The 20,550-nt window shown below is 38.7% G+C and overlaps 1 protein-coding gene across 2 annotated transcripts in view; it reads right to left on the bottom strand.

Moving 5' to 3' along the window:
• The window catches only part of CDH2 (cadherin 2), a 116,890-nt gene that overhangs the window by 28,756 nt on the left and 67,584 nt on the right, over nt 1-20,550 (bottom strand). For both annotated transcript variants that reach the window (XM_042029310.1, XM_042029302.1), the window contains exons 3-7: nt 10,307-10,533; nt 8,352-8,498; nt 7,127-7,282; nt 5,609-5,753; nt 4,407-4,579 (exon numbers count right to left, since the gene is read on the bottom strand). In XM_042029310.1, coding sequence (XP_041885244.1) covers nt 4,407-4,579; nt 5,609-5,753; nt 7,127-7,282; nt 8,352-8,498; nt 10,307-10,533 — 848 coding nt within the window. The remainder of the gene's footprint in view (nt 1-4,406; nt 4,580-5,608; nt 5,754-7,126; nt 7,283-8,351; nt 8,499-10,306; nt 10,534-20,550) is intronic.

The raw sequence follows: 20,550 nt of genomic DNA, 5'->3' as shown, positions 1-20,550 counted from the left end.
GTGATCTCTATGGAAACCAAAGATGTCGAGGCCAACAGAGACGAGTAAGGGCACTGGGAGAAAGGGGGAGGGAAGCACCAAACGAGCTATTTCCATAAATGTTAAACACCCTGGTTGAGCACGGCGCCCGTGGGCCCCCTCTCCCCCCACCACTGCTAACAGCCCTTGAGCTGGGCACTCACTCCCCCCTCACAGATGGAGCGGGGCCAGGGTCCCTAAGCACCAGAAACGCCTGGCGGAGACCTGACCTCAGCCTGGTGAGCTGTTTAAAATGACACTGACAAGGTCCTACTGAAAAAAAAAAAAAAAAATAAAAAGGAAAATCATAAAGATGTTTTCTGTATAGAGTTGCTGAAAAGTTTATTTTAACTCACTGCACTCAAATATTGTGCATGCTCCTTCATTTACCAGTTCATCATCCTTCCTTGGAGAGAGGTGCTACCATTCAGTTCTTCCCAAAAGAAAGGACACAAACATAAGGAGCTGCTATTGCTTTGAAATGGCACTTTCACAAATGGTTTACTAACACTGGCAAAAACCTTTTGGCAAAATAAAAATATTTCAAGAAAAGCCTATCTTTATGTTTTGGGGTTTTTTTTCCACCTGGTACATTATTTTCTTACACTGTCTATAGAGCGGGGGGGTACATGACAGATTACTTATGGAAACAACTTATAGAATCATGAAACATGCTGAGTTGGAATGGACCCATCAGGATCAGAGAGTCCAACTCCTGATCCTAAGCAGGACAGCCCAAGAATCACACCATTTACAAAAAGGAATTACAAGTACTGATACAAAAAAATAAGCAAGGGCACTTCCATGGATAGTATTTAGCATTCTTTCAAATTTTGGCCAGACAGTACGACAGACATGAGAGGTTTAACGGTTTGCACATTTCCAAGCAACAAATATGAGTCACTGAATAGAAATTTTTTAAAATAAGCTGTATGGATCTTTATCTCCCACTGAAGATAATGATTTATGCTCATCCCCTCTTTCAAACAGAAACCCTTACAAGACACCCCAAATGTGTATTGCTATATATGCATCCCATGATTCTTCCGAAAAGCAAGATTAGTATTAAGTCTACAGAAATGCAGTATATATGTTTAATAATGCACAAATATATATATGAATTCTGACTTGGAAAATATACTTGCAAACTGACCTTCAAAAGGCTTTAAACATCCTAAAGGTTTCCTTCATGACACCAACAAGAGAAGCAGTCATGAGGGAACCAAAGAAATACTTTTACCACTTTCATCCAGGAAAAAATCATACTTTACTTACTGTGAAGCAATAAAATCTAAAGCAGTATTGAAGCAAATCTCGCTGCCATATGATTCTATGTTATTGAAACAGCAGGTGCTTCTGATTCATCTTGGTCTTAACACATTGATCCCAAGAAGCAAATTTCATTAAGGAAAACTCCATTATTATTACACAGGGACTCAGCTTCCTTACAATCCTCTAATTCCAACAGAACCAGCACACTAGAAGCTTCCCCAGAAAGTGCCCCAAAAGACAGCGTATCAGTGGTTTTGTCTGGTTCCTTGTTTTTTTTCCCCCCTTCCCAGCACTCACATAAAGCAGATCAACTGCTGAGAGTGAAATTTCAGAAATCAACAAGCACACAACTTTCCAAGCATGGGGAAATTGGGGGAGGTGGGGTCTCCTCTTTTCACTATGGTTTGAGATGCAGCCAGGAATAAGCTGTGGAGCATGTGTCAGCAGCCTGCACAGAGACTTAGCAGCAACACATCCAAAAACGAGCTGGCAGCTTCAAGAAAGAACACAGACCTCACCAGTTCACATCTTTCCACTTCAACACAGGCCAAATAAAGAGCACTTCACTGAATTAACCTCACGTGAGGCAGGAATGTCAGTGTGTAAATTTAAGTACCCTGCCTGACTTCTTCAGCACCTCCAGCAGCAATGCAGATGTTTTAATGCTGAAGTGAATTCCACAGCAATAACGGAAGAAATAAGAGCAGCTGGATCTCATGAAACAGCATCTTTTGAGATAACAAATGAAAGATTTCTTCTGCCTAAAGCTGGGTTTCCTTACCTAAGCAAATCTCCTCCTGTGCATGTTAGCACAGATAACGCATTGTGCATGCTAATCTAAAATACCAGCAGATGAGGAATGCTATCAGAGGAACTTTTTTTTCTTTTCCCTAATGCCTACAACACTTATGCTCCCATAATGTGTCACATTATTTAAGAATTTAAAGTTCTCTCTAGTACTTTATGATTTTAATTAGAGCTTTATAAAGAGACACAAGACTTAAGAGAAAAAGAGTGGAAAGGCAGAAGTGGGCAGACCAGCTGGGGCACATGGAGAACAAGGCACTCCCCCGCCCACTGTCACAAGACAATTCAGCTTTTGCTTTCTAGACTCCTGGTCATTTTAATTTAATTGACTTCCACAAAATGATTCAGGAAATGGAGGAAGCAAAGCAACGGCTTGGGAAGGAAACCATTTTATCTCATATTAGTCTAATTTAATATTTGAGTCATTTAATGTTAATCATTAATATCCAACATGTTCAAGAAATGTTTATATATATGCATTTGGGTATCAGCAGAGTGATCCATCAGGAAAACTGATGGTGAATGACAAGGTTTTTCCAACTGTTAATGTGAGGGTCTAAGCTCCACAGGCAGCTGGTTTCTTCCGAGTTAAATCCCTCTAGTACAGCTAGTCACCAAGTGATAAAACCTCAAGAATTATTGCTATGTCCTTCTGAAAGTTCATCTGTCAAAGATGACCAAGGGATTTTAATAACAAGGGCAAAGCTGCCCATCATTCTTTTAATTTAATAGGGCAATACTGTAAAGTTCAGGGTTTTCCTTTGCTCAAATCCCTTCTCTTCAAAACCAACTTGAATAGAATGAATGTTAATAAAACCTCAAAAATTAATTGCAATATCTAACAGTCTGTTTAGCTTTTCAAATCTTCTGATTGCCCCTTTCAAACTGAAATGCATCAGAATATTAATAGCAAACCCAGAACTTCAGAAAGCATTTTTATTCTCCATTTTAAATAACTATAAACAAGCAGCTAAAAGATGAAGAGCAAATCCAGTACTTTGGATTTAATGAAGTAAAATGAGGTTAGTAAAACAGAAGTTGAAACAACATGTGTTCAAAAGAGATTTGTTTGGATTTTACTGCTTGTTTATAAAATAATGCTTATCTCTTGTGAAGTTTTCAAGTGGTTTAAAAGCACAGTTAGTGTGACAGATTTGGATTTGGGAGGGAAATATTTTTATTCCCAACCTCACAGATGGGTGAATCAGAGCAGAGGATCTGACACCCTCCTTCTCCAGTGGTGGGCACAGTGAAGAACTGTCTAGACAGAATGGGCCTTGCCCAGCATGTAGCAATGAATTACTGACAGATGATTTATTTTCATTATTATTATTATTATTATTATTATTATTGCATTACTCTGCTTTAGTGTGTACCTGTTTCTTAAGAGCAAACAGGCTTATGGGACAAGATCCTTTCCATGACCCCAAACAGCCAAGAGTGACTACACGTATGGAATATATAGGTCCAATCTTCATCCCTAACATAATTTTCTCTCCTCTGAGTTTTTGTACTCGGGGACTAGGACAATGACCAGTGTCAACAGGGTGAAGAAAGGGAGTAAGTTAACACTGAGGAGGGGGAGAAATATTTCACAGCATCATAAAATTGCTTGGACTAGAAGTGACCTTAAAGATTATCTAGTTCCAGACCCCCAGTCCTGGGCAGGGACACCTCCAACTATAGCAGGTGGCTCAGAGCCCCATCCAACCTGGCCTTGAACACTTCCAGGGATGGGGCATCCAGAACTTCTCTATGCAAGCTGTTCCAGTGTCTTACCACCCTTCACAGTAAAGACTTTCTGCCTTTTATCTGATCTAAATGCACCTGCTTTCAGTTTAAAGTCATTTCCCCTTGTCCTACCTTTATATGCCCTTATTAAAAACCCCTCTCCAGGCTCTCCTGCAGGCCCCATATTTAGGAACTGGAAGGCAGCAATAAGGTCTCCTCAGAGCCTTCTCTTCTCCAGGCTAAACAGTCCCAGCTCTCTCTCAGCCTGTCTTCATAGGAGAGGTGCTCCAACCTTCTGATGATCTTCACATCCCTCCTCTGGACTTGCTCCAGGCAGGTCCATGTCCTTCCTGTGCTGAGAGCCCCAGACCTGGATGCAGCACTCCAGGTCAGAACAGAGGAGGAGAATCACCTCCCTTGACCTGCTGGCCATGCTGCTTCTGATGCAGCCCTGTATTGATTGCCTGCAAGTGCACATTGTCAGCTCATGTCCAGCCTCTCATCCACCCAGATCCCTGAGACGCGCATCTTTTCAATATTAAGTGCAACCCAGACCACGAGATTAAGACCTGCCATACCTCTCTGTCAAGCCCAGCTGCTACAGTGATAATGTCACCAGTTTCGTTGTTGATTGTAAACATGTTTGGAGAGGGGCTGCTTGGGGCCTGTGACAAAATTCTGTATCTCAGCATCCCATTCTGTGCGTTGGGATCATCAGCATCGATGGCAGTAACAGTCATCACGTAGGTTCCTAGCAGCAGGATAAATAATTGATGTTATATAAACAGTTTACACTCAGATTATACAAGATCACTTTACAAGCAGTGGTCAAAGCATGTATTTCTTTTGGTAAAATCTGCACATTCCTTCTTTACTTAAAACAAACTGGCTAAACTCAAGACTCACCAACAGAGTAATTAAAATACATAAGAGGAGATAAAAATAATCTTATGTTTATAAAATACTAGATTTGCTTATAACTGAAGAAGCTACATAAACAATGAAATCCTACAGTTCTGCCACAAATAACATTTCTGTAACAGGAGAACATCTCATGTTTAGATACTTATGTTATTAATTGGGCCAAAGGAAATATCCTTATTGTTCAGAATTGGTGGACATACTGATAGTGACTGAAAATCAGTATAAATAATACTTTTTCAAAAGTCTTTGAGATGTATCTCAAATGCCAAGTAAACATTGCAAAGGTAGAAAACACATTTCTGGTGCTAACCTTTCATTTTGCACTTCTGACAAATTAAGAAAGTGGTTTCAGCCATAGTGCAAACTTTAGTCTGAGCTGATTAGAATTTTAATGAGATCTGAACAACACTTAGGTTTTCTCGAGAATTCAAATGACACTGATTTCAAATCCCAGTATTTGCAAAGCCTCTGGGAATCAAAACTAGAACTGGATCTGGTGACATTTCGGAAGTCTCTTATACCCTGACCTGTCAACTAAATGAACATCAATGTCTATCACAAAAATAAATGTAAGAACTGTGATGTTATAATTAGGATTTCCAAAAACATGAACCAGAAGTCATATTCTTAAAGCCTTCCCTGGTTTTAGTTCACGTACATAGCAATTCTACCTTTTGGAAATGAATCCTAACATGCTAAAAAGTGCATTAAAAATAGGGTGTAATAAGAAGACAGTATCTAAGATTTTGCTCATCACACTAAAGATACTTTTCAAAGTATTACAAGGTCTGAAGGCACCCCCTTCATCACACCTTCAAAATGATACTGTAAATGTGATACTTAGCCCATATTTTACCTGGCTTTGATCCCTCAGGGACTGTCCCATTCCAAACCTGGTGTAAGAATTCAGGTCTATTGTCATTCATGTCAATGACATTAATAACAATGTCAATAGGATTTTCCACCTGGTTTCCATTTACATCCACTGCGTGTGCTCTCAGCTGCAAAAACCATTAAAAGTATTAAAATTTGCACAATGTATAGGTGCAAATAGATATAATAATAGTGACAGAAGTTTCAGGCCAGACATTTTTAGCTCAGTGTATATTTTGTTATCTGCCACTGCACCCTCATATTGACCTTTTAAGTTTTCAAGTTGCTAATTGAACTGACGTTCAGACTTCCAAACTATTCTAAGTTGCAGACTTCCTTCTCTGATATGATGAAAATTATTTTAGATCATGCAATTTTGATTACTACTAGCTCCTACTGTCATATAGAATTCCGGTTTTAATAATGACTACTAGAAAACATTCTCTAAAAATATGCAGATTTAAATGTACATCTTTGTATTTAGACCAGAGGGTGGCCATTGTTAGGGAAAAGAGCAACTTTCTCCTACAGCAGTCCTGCTGATGCCCCTTACATACATATACACACACATATCTTATGGCTACAAAACTACTAGAAAGCAGCAAGGTGGCATTATTAACTTACCACTCTGGAAATGACTCATATAAATGTAAATTCCCAAGTCAGTAAATCTTGAATTGCCAATGTCAAATGCTCAGTTAAAATCTTACGGATGCCGGAGCTGTTGTTTGAGAGAGCCTTTCACCCATGCCTCCCCCCCAGACACCTGCTGTGTCCTCTGTTTGGAAGAAGCACTCAAGGGGCTCCCCAAAGCACAAAGCAAGGAGTGTTTTAATCCACGATATGTTGGAAAACTCTCTCCAGGAGCTGGGTGACTTCTGTAACAATTTCAGCATCGTTTCCCAAAAGCACAGAGAACTTCAGGTCACAGTCTGCTCTCCCTCTTCCTTGAAACTTTCCTTTTCCACTAACACTGGAATCTGTGGTCTACTTTGTCAATTTCTTTAGAGCAAAGAATATAATTTTCATAAGCTGACAGACCTAATTTACAATTCTATTAAAATGCTTAGATTTGCCCCTAAAATAAAAATTGGTATGTTATTCTTCCCATTAATTTCTCAAATCACAGCTGCTGCAATTCTAATAGCAGTCACATCCTAATTTAAGTTGCTGAATTAAAAATAAACTTCTGGAAAGTATACAATTCAGTGTAGACTGTGATCAATGGCCTGTACTTGAAATATAAGCCACAGTATCCATATTTCAATCTTTTAAAATTACTTTATCTAAATACATTTAATCACTGTTTACATATGTTAATGTATTTAAGCTGCTTAAATATAGTAAGAGTTAGCCTTATTAAGTACAATAAATACAAATCTGCTACAAACTCTTCAAATCATATCTCATGCAAAACTAAACGCTGGCTGCTCAAGTCATGTTTGAAGCAGATGTTCGTCTTCAATTTGATAATCTGATTTATGGTAAATTAAACTCTTACATGAAAAGAAGCAATCTGCTCCCGGTCTAAAGGCTTTGTCACAGACAGCTGTCCTGAGATGGGGTTGATGATGAAGATGCCTGTTGGAGGCTGGTCAGCTCCTGGGCCAGTCACACTGTACCGTAGCGAAAGGCTTTTATCACGATCGGACCTAATCTGTGTGTCAAAAAAGATGAAGTTTACATTAGCTAGAAACAAGCGCAGGACAGGACTGCTGCTGAGAAAAGCAGCAGCTCTCTATTTTCTCCTTGCTCCTTAAGCTGAACTTGCAAAAATAATTATTCTGGAAATGGTACAGAGTTGGTATAAAGTCTGAAGTTTTTAACACCACTCTTTGTTAGAAAGCTGGTCAATGAATACTCAGAAACATAAAATTATCCCTGTCTATTTCTCAGAATAAAAATGATTTGCATTAAACAAAAACAAGTAAGAATTTTTAACTTAGACAGAATTGTTTAAATCTTAGAGAAAACATATACTATCATAAAATTACACACAGAAGTCTAGTTTGTGTTTTTCCCCTTCTCTCTATACCTTTCCAGCCCAAAGCTACAGACTCTCTTCCACTACAGGCCAGCTCTTGAGAAACTCACCATTTTTGCTTGGACTGAACTTGTTTCATCTTCCAAGGAAACAACTGAAGGGCATTGTATCTGTGAGGAGCAGCTGAATCACCAGCACACGCATCAAACAGAACAGAGCAAAACTGTGTCCTATCAACTGGGGCTAATGTTCTGCCAAGTTCCAACAAATTGATCAAGACCAGCCAGTACCATGGCTGGAAGCCAGCCCAGAAGAGGTGCTTGGCTCCTTGCAATGGCCACTTCTGGGCAGCAGAGTCCTGTGGAACAGCTGCTGTCCTCACCCTATCAGATCCCATTTCCTTTGGTCTCCTGGTGCACTCTGCTTCCTGCTCACTCACACACCATTTCCCAGGCAGAGAACTCCAGTGCAGGAGACTGGAGAACTCCTGAACCAGCAGAGATACCCCTTAACACACTTACCATCCAAAACAAGGTCATCTTCCACCAGTACAGAAGCATACAGACAACTCAAAGCCCTGGAAATTAGACGCATCCCAGCATGCAATGCAGAGGTAGCAACAAGAAACCAGCCCGAAAGACTCTGATAAATGTCTGGACGATGAACAGGACATCATTTACACAAAATCTCTTCAAGAGCTCTCTGAGGGACACTGAAACCACACTTCTATTAGCTTCCTTACCCTAACTAATTCCTGAGGAAAAGGTCCTTTGGAATTTTCTGGTAGGTTGATTGGAGGAATAACCCAGTCTCTCTTCTGCCTCTTCAGAGCGCTGCTGTGCTTGTATTGTTGCCATGGAAATATGATTTCTTCAATTTTCCTTTGGTCCTTTCCCAGGTACAAGATAAAATTAAGCACATGTTAGTAGGAGCATTACTAGTAGACATTATAATGTAACTCAGGTACAATTACAGAACTGACTGAAAGGCTGTCTTTCCTCTGTGTTCATCGAACTGTTTTATTTCCATTCCCAGTGCAGTTTGAAAATAACCAATATCATTTACAACTGCACTGCAAAATTGTAAGAACCCTTTTTTACCTTACTTAACTAGGATGAGAAAGGGAATTATAAACCATTTATAACATGGCACTACTGTGTAAACTGTTCTGCACTTTCTGAGAAGTAGTTAATATTTTTCAGAATTTAATAGTATATGCCTTTATGTATTTCTCATTAGCCAGAGCTCCAGTCCAGGTAATGTGCTACTGTACACTAAATTTAGATCTGGGTGTGCTATAATGTAATTTGAGTTCCAAGAGAAGTTTAATACATACTGGTAAGGAATGTCTCAAATATTTATGACCCTATTAAATCCCATAGAATTAATGCTGTAATTATTTTAAACCTATGTCAGCCATGATGGATGCAGTAGATGACCCACTTTACACACTGGGCATTAATCTCTGCTAGGTGTCAACATTCCCTTCCTATTCCCTTCTATATCTGCAGTCATTTCATCCTTTGGATGACAGCACACAGAGCTAGCTTGTTTTTAAGGTTGGAAACAGGGCAACAAAAACATTTTCCAACTCTTTTAGAAGAAGAATTTTTTTTAAATCTAATCAACTATGTCACAGAGTATGAACAGATGCCCAGCTGAAGGCCGAGATTCTACTACTCTGCAGTGTCTTTGGAATAAACAGGGCATGCTCCGGCACATCTAAGCATCTGCTCTTTTACTACACTTCCATGAACAAAGTGACAGTATTTCCATTGTTTAAAACATGCCTTAGCAGATTTAACACAATCACCAAGTAAGCAAACAAAAACCCGAGGATTACACAGCAGTGGTCTCCAGTGTGTTCTCAGGAAAAACGTCTTGCATAACCACATTACCTATTTTGACATTATGCTTAAATCTTTAATGTGCACCTATTACAGGTATGTTAATCTATGAATAAATTTTGTTCTTTATCTGTAAACTAAGCACTTCTCCTTCACTAAGAAGAAGGCAATAAACAGCAGGCAACAGGTACTATAACAGAAAAAGGTAGACAACCTAATATGCTTTTCTGAAGTAAATACATTGCTAATTGCATATTGCTGTGTCTGATTTTTGTTACAGTACATGGTTTATCCTATGGCAGCTTCCAGCAGAGGGAGACTATCTTCCTTACCAAGTAGTGCTGGAATCATGAATAATTTACAATCTCCAATTTGATTATGACGGGACAAGACAAAGCCAATATTCCCTGCCAGAAGTGCTTTCCTACTTACTGCTGTAAATCTACAGCTCCCATCTAATAAATGTGACTTATGCATTCTATCACAGATTTGGGTTTTTTTGCGGTTATATTTAACTGCTTGAATAAACACTGTAATACTTTCAAGCAACTTAAAATAAAGAAATGGCTGTGTGAGACTTAAATTCAGGTATAAATCTCAAGCTATACAAACAAAAAGCTCAAACATAAAGAATCCCATATAGTTAAACAGGCATGTCTTTCCGTACCTTAGCAGAACTACAGAATAAAAGACTACAGAAGTTCCTTCTAAAGCTCCAGCTTTGCATGCACTAGGTGTCCATTAATAAGCTGGTTCATGGAGAGGTGCATGACAGGCAAAATTAAACCCCTATTTTTAGGCCTCTTTGTGGATATACATTTATACAGAGTGCATTTAGCTGTTGTTTTACCTTTTCTGAAGCCCCTGTGAAGGCTGGCTCAGGGGTTAGCTTCACTCTCATTTGCCATTCTTGCTGGGTTTCCTTGTCTTGAGCAGACACAACAAACTCTGTGGGCTCTGCTGAAAGTTGAAAGCTACGCTCTGCATAGACCACACCATCTTCACCTACTCTGAAATCTTCTGGCTCACTGCTCCCAAAGTGTATTTTTTTGTTTCCATCACAGCTTCGAAACCTCACTGTAAAACAGATGTAAAATGACAAACAAAAAAAATTGGAAAAGCGGCCTACTTGAATTCACTGCGACATAAAATGCACTAAGAACAAACTCAAAAGCAGAGATACTTAACTTGCTGCTGCTATTATCACACGCAATTATGAGTTAAGAGTTGTACTTCAGGGGTCAGTCCACACTGTGTAACAATGACACTCTGTGGACTGCTAGACAGAGATTTTAACCCTAGACAGGAACAGCCTCCCTCCTACAAATTCACCACACCACCAGCAAGCAAACCATCTCCTTCCATGTCCTATGCTACATTTCAGTTGGTTGCCAGTCGATGGCTGCGGGAAGTTGCACCTCAAGCCTCGAAAAGATCCAGTCAAGCCGATTCATTAAAAACACTCAAAAAATTTAATTACACTGCAACCACAGCTGCAAACATAACTGTGCTTACAGCACCTTCTCTGCCAGTGGGGATAAGGCAGAAACTCAGAAATACGTTAAAAGTATTAAATTCTGTGCCCACATCAGCCTGTGATTCAGCTGTGTCATCTCAGGAAGATTACTTATGAGCTCTGGGAGTTTCTTCGTACCTCACTGACAAGATGGAGGAGGCAGTTAAGTACCTCACAGAGAACACCTAAGTTAAAGGGCTTGAGTTTTTATTTCGGTTTGGGTTTTTGTGCTTGTTTGATTGGGGGTTTTTTGTTGGTTTGTTTTTTTTCAAGCTACATTATGTACCACACACATCCCTTTATCTACTTAGGAATTACCTGTTCTTGTTTAATTCCCTCCCTCCTTCCTTTTGTCATGTCTGAAAGATACACACTGGAACAAGAAGTCAGTAAAACCGATTGTACAGATAATGATGTGATGTGAACAAAACAGAACTGGTAACAGGTTACTGCCTTCTCTACCAATTGTTGTCACCACCACTTACCTTCTGGGTTACTGCAAATAATAAAAAAGTAAAAAATTGAAAGTGTGCTTTTATAAGCAATGATCGCTCTTTAATGTTTCCAAAGCATTATGAAATATTTTGATTGTATGGGCAATAGAAGTGCAAAATAACATTACAAAGGTGGTGCTGAAATCCACATAGTGAAGATGAAGATGAAATGAGGCCTTAAGCTTCATTTCAGTTATTGGACTTTTTATATTGTGCTAAACCATGCACAAACTATTTAGCTTCAAAACCTAAAGGTCCTTCTCAAGAAAAATCAGTACGAAATGTCACGCATCGTATGCTTTCTTCTGCAGTGCACTGTTTCCAGGAAGGTACTGGGAAGAAGAATCATACTTTTTTGTATTTGAACTTCAAGGACCAAGCTGATGTTCTGACGACAGACTAAATTTCTTTCCTTATCGCACCCTTTCAGTTATCTCAGTTATCTAGAATTCCCCATTTGCCTTCTCCTGACAGGAAAGACTGTAATTTAAAAGGGTCCATCAGATACAAAAATGAGACAAAGCACAGCACTACTCTAAATAAATGATATAGCATCAACCTTCTTAATTTTAATCTTGCTGGACTGGGCGGGGATACTGCTCTTTCCAGGCAGATCCCAGAGTTCAAAGGTCTTTTCCTGTGAAAGGCCAGCCTCCCTTGGGAAGAAGAGCATGGCATGTCCACAAAACACTGCGCCCTGGAAGAACAAATCTGCCTGGGTAGAAGGCTGAAGCTTCACCATCAGGGCTGCTCCTGTGACCCACCTTGAGGAGGCTGACTCTGGTCTTCCTCGTAAGCAGAGAGAGTGCTTTTCTAAAATTCTAATAAATACTCAGTCTCTTACGTAAGTGTCTTCATGTACTTAAGCAATTCCTATTGCTCAAGTCCATCCTACCTGCTTTATCAGGTACAATGACTTCCTTTCCTATAATCTACACGCCACAGGTCTGTAGAATATGGAGAACGTGACAGATCCTCTGGTTTGCTGTTCACATGGGAGGAGAAAACTGACAGACAGAAGGTCCAGATCCCATATGTTAACCATCCCATTGACCTCCCACTTTTTTCAACATGGGCCTTGCAGCTCCAGTCAGCTCACTGCAACATTATGTTGAAATGCAATGGCCGGCTGATAAAATGTATTATTCTACGCCAAGAATATAAAACTTCCAGTATGTAGAAACTATTACCACAGTTCTAATTCTGTAATTCTGATTGGCCCACCTTCAGAGCTGGGCAGACTGTATTGCCCAGCACAAAAATAAAAAGATGTCTAAGAAGAGCTTACTCAAAGGTCACTACATTTAATGATATAAGAACTAAATGACTGGACTATTAAAGAGTGCTACTTGTACCTGGTTACAGAGGCACAGACCACCCAGACTTCAAGCATGGAGGAAGATGGGCATCCTTGAAATGCCATCATTGTTCACAAACAAAACTCTCAGAAACAGTTCACATAAGTCAAAACCCAAAAAGCCACCAGAAACATAACCCACAGCTCTGTGTCTCTGCTAATCTCTCATCTCAACTCCAACTGCTCTCAAAGTCTGCTTTTCAAAAGAGTGCCTTGACCAAAAGAACGAAAAGCAAGGCCAGCTCCACCTCTGGCTCTTCTCAGACTTACTTCTGTAAAGTACAAGAGTGGGAAAGAGAATGAAGATTAATCTAAACTTTGATCATTACTGTTTTTCAAAAAGGTGAAAGCTAAAATGAGTATTTGTCATTATGCTCCAAAAGACTAAGATATCACAATAATATTTTATAAAAAAGTATTTCCTAACTATTGCACAGTAACAGTATACATTCATATTTTAGATATTCAAATTCATAAAGAAGACTTCTTTCCCCCCATCTCCTTACATAGAGACTCCAGCAGCACAAAAATAAAGCAAAAAAAAAAAAAAAACCACCTTGCTAGCCACTTCATTGATATTCTTCCTCCAGGCAACCATGTATTATGAAATTCAATGAAAATCCCTTCCTCTGACAGTACCCTGGTAAAAACATATAAAATTGTCAATGTGAGAATTATTCTCCCTTTGCAAGGAGCACACATTAACGAATTATAGTCAAGTATAACCAACTATAATTAAATTCCCTTGACAGAGTACAGGTTGTGCAGGAGCTACTCTCCCCCCAAACACATGGTTATCAGTCCTGTAAATTCAATTTAGATCACTTTGCTTCATTTTTCAGTGTTCAACTAGTATGAACAGAGTGATTTCTGACAGTAGGTTTTTAGGCAAAGATTTTTTATTTGCAAAAATGCTACAGGAAATATTTTTTTTACTGTGAATAATGACTGCTTATGCAACCATGTTCTTTTCTAAAATCCACAGGAAAGGGAGGCATGCTTTCCCCAAGTCACTTTATGCTGACAGATCAATCACAGACTTTTTTCCCACTTAAAAAAAAGGTTAACTAGATATAACCTCTCTGCAGAATCTTAGTCACTTTATATGCAATAGAAAGAGTAATCAAGTATCTGATTTTACTGCTTTTTAATAACACTCTGCATAAATGACTGGATAACAGTATCATAATCTGTAAAAATAACGCATGGATTTTTAAGTATTTCTGAGTTTCCTGTGCATCTTCTGAAAGTATCTGCTTTTCAGAAGTGTATTATTTGAAAGCCCCGGGAAGTAGTCAGTCAAACTCAAATATAACTCTTTCAGTTTTAAAGAGAATACCTTTGGTTCTATCAAAGTATTAATATGCAACATGGGAGTAAATGCACTTAGTTCACAGGCTCAAAACAAGGCTGTGCACAAGGATTTACAAAAGTAGTGTCTTTAAACAGAAGAAAAATTGTACTTAGTACTAGCATATGATTACTATTAAATATTACACCCTAAGACAGAAGACCATTAATACCCTAATTTGAGTCTTTTCTTCTCCTAAAACCAATGCAAGTATATTCTGTTAAATAAAGAATAAAAGAGGACCTCTGAGACTACAACACTGTAAAATGAAAATCTACAGCTCCATGGTAGCAAAGGATGCTTTCAGCTTAACACTTTCTCATGGAGGTAATTACAACATATGCATACACATGTAGTGTACAAAACGTTAAGAACTAGACATGCAAATTCATTTAAACTGCACTAGAGATCACCACCACTCAATGCTCAGGTCTAATGAGATGAATGATTCATACTATCTCTAAAATACATGTCCAACCTCATGTACCTTACTAGTAATCTTCAATTACCTAGAACCATTTCTCAGACAATAAAACACTTTTTTCAGCTACTCATGTTGGTTTGCACTCTTTGGCAACCTGCTTTTGCTCGTTTTGTCTTAGGCAAATAATATCAAAATTACTTGATCCAAACAAGGACTGAGTAAAAAATGATACAATGGGCTTGCTAACCTATGACAGGGCTATATTATTTACATCAATTTTTAATGAACGTACTATATTCATGTGCAATACAGAATATTCATACAGAATTTTCATTACTCGTTTTGATCGTGAGACTGAGTCTACCATCTGTATTTTTTGCACTTGGAAAATATTCAAGTCACTTCTAGATAACACCCACATGCATACAAGCAAACTAGCGTGTTTCCTTCAGTAAATTTGCTGGAATGCTACTCCTCTCAAATGCTCTTCTCAATGCCTAAGCATCAACCTCAAGGCAAAGGCTCACTTAGCAGACATTATGGAAACTGCAACAAATGCCAAGTGCTAACAACACATATACTTCAGCAACACAGTTAAGAGTGTGCATCATAAAACAGAAAACCTATGGCTATTTAATCCACTTGGCATTGTTTTGCAGCAGACAAAATAAATAGAATACGAAAGTTTCTTAGGTACAACTACCTACTAGATACCACTTTTACCTTTGACAGAATGAGAAACTATATGGAAACACTCTGCTTGAACTGTCTAGCTATCTGCATACTTAATACCTGAACACTCTCCAAGAACACTGTATTTAACAAGTCTTTACTTCTCAGAGAGAGAAGCAGGAGAAAACTACACAAGAAACAACATATAATGCTTGCTCCCCCCGCCCCCCCACCACTTTATAAATTAGTAATTTATTCATACTGGTTACTTCTGTATCTGTAAGATGATCTGTTAGTCCTACTGACATGGTGCACAAGCTCATATTTCAGTTCATGGCTTGTTGGAGTGGCATGTGTAATGCACATGAGATATCCTTTTACTATAATTATAGATGACCTTGAAAAGAACGGGGTTTTTGACATCCTGGTGAACTGTTATAATCACAAATAACTAAAGTACATCCTAAATTGCCTTTCCCATCAGTGCCTTTAAATTTGGTCTGATTTTAGAACTTCCTGAAACCAGCTTTAAGTATTATTAAATATTATTTAATATTTGATTTTCTGATACGTGGGTTGTCCACACCAGCCAGAAAAATACTGTTTGCACCTGTAAACGAAGAAAATTAGCTATGGAAATTACTGAGTCAAAATAAATATGAAATATAATCCGGTTATTTTAGGCAATGGCATTTCCCTACCTGTATTGTAATTCAATTTGTCTTTATATCCTTTAGAGATATTTCCATACACCAGCATTATTTCTAAAAGGTTCTTCTGGTCTTTTTTCTAATCCCTTTTTCTTCTCTGCTTTTACATTTATAAATGTAAATACATTTATAAACCTGTAGTTTATCCCATACTCCAGACCATCCAAAAATCTCAAAGCGCTACTAATTCTGAGCCTTGTTGGAGTAACCAACCTGTGACACTTGGAAAGAAAGCTGGCTGTCAAAAGACAGCTACTTACCAAAGCCTGCTAATTCAATAATTGCTTTTGAAAAAAAACCTGTGCCTTGTGCTGAGCACTGTGTTCTGCCACCCCAGCCCACTCCGAGTAGAGGGCTGCTTCAGCAGGTCACGCAAGCCCAACTGGAGTTTTGCCACTTACTAAGGGCCAAATACGGCCATTTGCTTCTAATTCCCATTTGCACTTGTCTTCACCATCTTTACAACCTGCTTCCACGGGTAAGCCTGGTTATGAGGCTCTCAAGTAGCGAACAAGTGTCACATCAGAAGGTTTCAACTGAGGTAAAACCGAGGATGTATTCAAGCTATTTACCAACTTTAGGTGTTTCATGATCTGACTAATAGCAGCTTAACCTCCCACATTTCCATGCTCAACTGTTTGCTTAATTGTCTATTCAGTTAGGAAAACAATAATTAAAAGGGAAAGTGAGTTGCAAGAGTAAGGCTTAATTCATACTGTACACGTTTTTCATTAATTGAAAGCAGTTCGAGTGATCTGCAGCAAGCATTAGGTAAAATCTAGTACTAATATACAACTTTACTCTGGGGAATTAGGATGTTAAATAAGTAGTCTACTGCACAGAAGTGCTAAGTTTTTATGAAAGTTGTACATTATGCTGGTAAAAATAATTTGTACTGGTTACTACAACTATGATTCAATGTAATTCTCTCTCCTGCCCCACCCCCGAGACTGCTACTGCTAGATAGATAAATATGTACATTTCCTAAAATAACACACTTTCAAAGCAATCTGGCAGTCTACATGACAGAAGGACACCGGACATGAACCTCCCTTCTCCCTATTTCTGCAACATAATTTTTTTCATTCTTAATTTGTACAATTACTGTGACATTTTTTTTTTTGAAGTATTTTGTTGCAGGGTACAATTCAGAAATATTAAAGCTGCTTCCTACGTTACAGGAATGCCTCCTCATGAACCCTAGTAATTCAAACATTAAGGTCTATTTTTAAAGTATTTTCTTTCACAGGTAGCTATCACCAGACTGCCTAATTCTTGCATTCACAGGGAAAGACTCACACAGTTCTTTAATAAAATGCCATCTAGTTTCCAGTTCCCATAATCCTCTTTGTTTACAGAACAAAGTCGTAACAGGCATGCCAGAATGAAAATGGGGATAATGTTCTTTCTATTCGATAGAAATGCCTCTGCAGCTTTTCAGTACGGGAATACCAGCCATCAGCAAAACACAGGACTGGTATCTCAAACAGAGTCCAAATTATATCTGATTCACTGACCCTTTTCAGTCCTTGCCTCTACCACTCACTGGCACAAAGATCTGTGCTTTCACACCCCTTTTGTCTTTATTTAAAAAAAAATAAAATGTACAAAAAGAGAATAATCATCTTCAAGAGGGAAAGTACTTATATTTCGACAACTGCTTTTGTTTTAAAACACAAAAAGGTTTCTTTCCATTTTCCTCCACTCTGTATTGTTTGAGGCAGTTTCACTATAGATGAGCTATAAGCCCCTGCAGAGTTCTGCACCAGCTTTTTTCCTAAATGATGCTAGCTGAAAGAAAACTCAGTAATAAATGTCATTTCTGTACTCTGGAGTATGCAATGCACCTTTAATACTTTCCCAAGTATACCATTCCACACAGTAATAAAAAGAAGGATTAAACACTAATCTCTTATACCCATAATGCATCAACTGACTACACCTGCTAAAATCCAATTTGGTAATTAAAAAATGTATCTACTGAACAGTCAAACCAGGAGACTAAAGGGAAAGTACTGTCTCTGCAGATAGCTAGCAGAAAACAGTTGCAAAACTGAGGCACTTAACACAAACCTATTTTTACTTCTATTCATTTTTATGTGACCTTAAGCAGTGTAAGAAATAAATACCTACAATTACAGTGCAGCAATTAAAGGGCAGTTTTTGTGCTACAGTAATGACTTAAGCTTCTAGTAAAAACTAGATAAGCAGCTTTGCCTTTTAGTCTATCTTTAGAAAATGCCAAAAAAGTTACTCTTCTTTTTTTTTTTTTTCTTTTCCCTCACGAGCAATAAGGAAAGTGAGAACAGAGAATAGATGCTTTTATATGTTCTCTTTGCTAACTGTTCTTGGCCTGAAGTCCTTTTAGGCTTCAGGTTTCAAGATTTTTTCCTTGCTCTTCTCTCTGCCTTTATTGTTCCTTCTCCCTGCCTCTCCAGGTGTTCTGTTTTCTAGTTTCTTTAAACTTACTTTATTCCCTGATGCTCCCATTTTTCCTGTCCCCTCTTTCAACTGTTCTCCTGACAGAGGTGCTGAGGTGTCAAAGCATTGCTAATTTCAGGCTGCTGAAAGCTCAAAGCTTAGGCTTTGAGCACATCTAGGCAGAAAGATCACTGGAGGGCTGTCTTTACAAAAATAAACAAATTAACTAAATAAATAAATATCCACACTCCTAGAGTTTCTGTAAAAAGCCAGAACTTGCTGAAATATCAAATGGGTGCATGCTTTCAAATGAGCTGATGATCTGTTTTACAGATTCAACTGGTCAGCAGCTTGAAACTGTGGCTTAAGCCCGCACACTAAAAGGGGTTCAGGAACAACAACAGAACATAGGAGAGAAGCATATATCACTTTCAGGCAGTGTGTCGCTTCTTACCATAAAAAGAAATACAATAAAATAAAATTAGGGATTTTTCTCATTAAATTACAGGATTGCTCAGGCAGAACTGAGTGTTGTATTTGCATTGCATTGCATCGAACAAAAATTCCCAACACTGACAAAATGGCAGTGATCCTCTCAACAACCCTGCCTCCCATTAAAAAAAAATCTTGAAAAATGCAGGAACATTTAATGTTTTGTATTCTGCTGCATACCCCAGCATACCACCTGTTTCTTGAGATCACATTTTGCAGTCCCTCCCATGTGGCTATGGATGCTTCAAGGGGAAGGGGACAGCTCTCCCTAAACTTGCCTTTCAGCTTCACAAACCAGCACACATTTGAATGCAGTGACCTTCCTCAAGCACCAGTACAGATTTTCATCTGCTTCCTTCCTTCCTCTGTCTGGTCTGCCCAACACTGGTGGCTTTTGTCACTCTCCCACATGTCATTCCTCTGGGCATGCTACGGTCTAATTTTCCAAAGCTGCAGCTATTCTTTATGACTTTTAAAAGGTCCTTAGTCATACTCTAGTTACTGTGGCAGCTCTGTGTGCCACTTATTTCCTAAAAGATGAACACTGTTACCCTCTGGGGGGAACCTGGAGAACCTTCCAGCCAATGGAGCTGGATATGGACACAACTGCACCAGCACCCCCACAGCAAAGAGCAGGCACAGCTGATCTCAAACCAGAACCACCCTGTTACACAGGGATGCTCATTTCCTTAGCAAATGGACAACAGGGAAAAAATACCCTGCTTGAACAGTGTACTTTTGTATTAAACAAGGGCAAGAAACCTGCCAGTTGCCAAAGGGGGTGGAAGAGACAGCAGAGACAGCCCAGCAGTATTTACACTGATGTGGTTAGATAGCAATAAAAATCATAAATCCCACAGATTATACTATCACTGGATCATGCCCAGTAGGCCTCAGGCAGAAAATTAGTTGGCATGGCAGCTTAATAGTATCTAGTCAGACCTCAGGTTTTCATCATTATTATTCTTAAACAGAGATATCTGACCTTAAAAATCAGAAAAAGCTCTTGGTGACTGGTGCAGGCTAGTACAGAGTATTTCACAGCTAGGCCACAGTAGTGCTCCCCATAACAAAGCAGAGGACTCGAAAAGTTGGATGTCTATCCCATTATGAGGGAGTACCTGTGAGTGAAAGTAACCCCAAAATGGGTATTCACTCCCTCTGTGTATTGCTTTGAACATTTAAAACAGCAAGGGTGACAAGCTAATTAACTGATTATCATTAAAGAGGGGGAAATATCAAGAGAACTATCAGGAAAATGCCTGATTTCACATATTTGAAGATTATTATTTGGGTAGTTCATAGAAGCCTGTTACAGCATCTCTCTCAATATGCCTCACATTCCCCCTCAATCCAATATACGTGTGCATATACCTTAAAAATAAATGAAGAATCACTAGTACTAGAATTAGATTGAATTAGAAATATATAGGAAATATACTTGACACTGCTCACCATGGAAGCTCACCTAAAACACTGCAACATCACAGGGAAACCTTAATGTTGTCATCAGTCCACACACGGGAGCAAAGAGTAATTAGTGTATATATTACGTATTTTTCCTCATGAGCTAAAATAAGTACAATGATCAGAAAAAAAAAAAAAAACACAGTGCTGGAATACTTTCTAGTGACTGGCACTCAGTGAACACTCACAA

This window comes from Corvus kubaryi, unplaced genomic scaffold (assembly GCF_017639235.1).
Source record: "Corvus kubaryi isolate FWS band 111438036 unplaced genomic scaffold, C.kubaryi_AGA036_p1.0 132, whole genome shotgun sequence".
NCBI classification, from domain to species: Eukaryota; Metazoa; Chordata; class Aves; order Passeriformes; family Corvidae; genus Corvus; species Corvus kubaryi.
The sequence above is the reverse complement of the archived record's forward strand: the minus strand, read 5'-3'. Positions and strand labels throughout refer to the sequence as shown.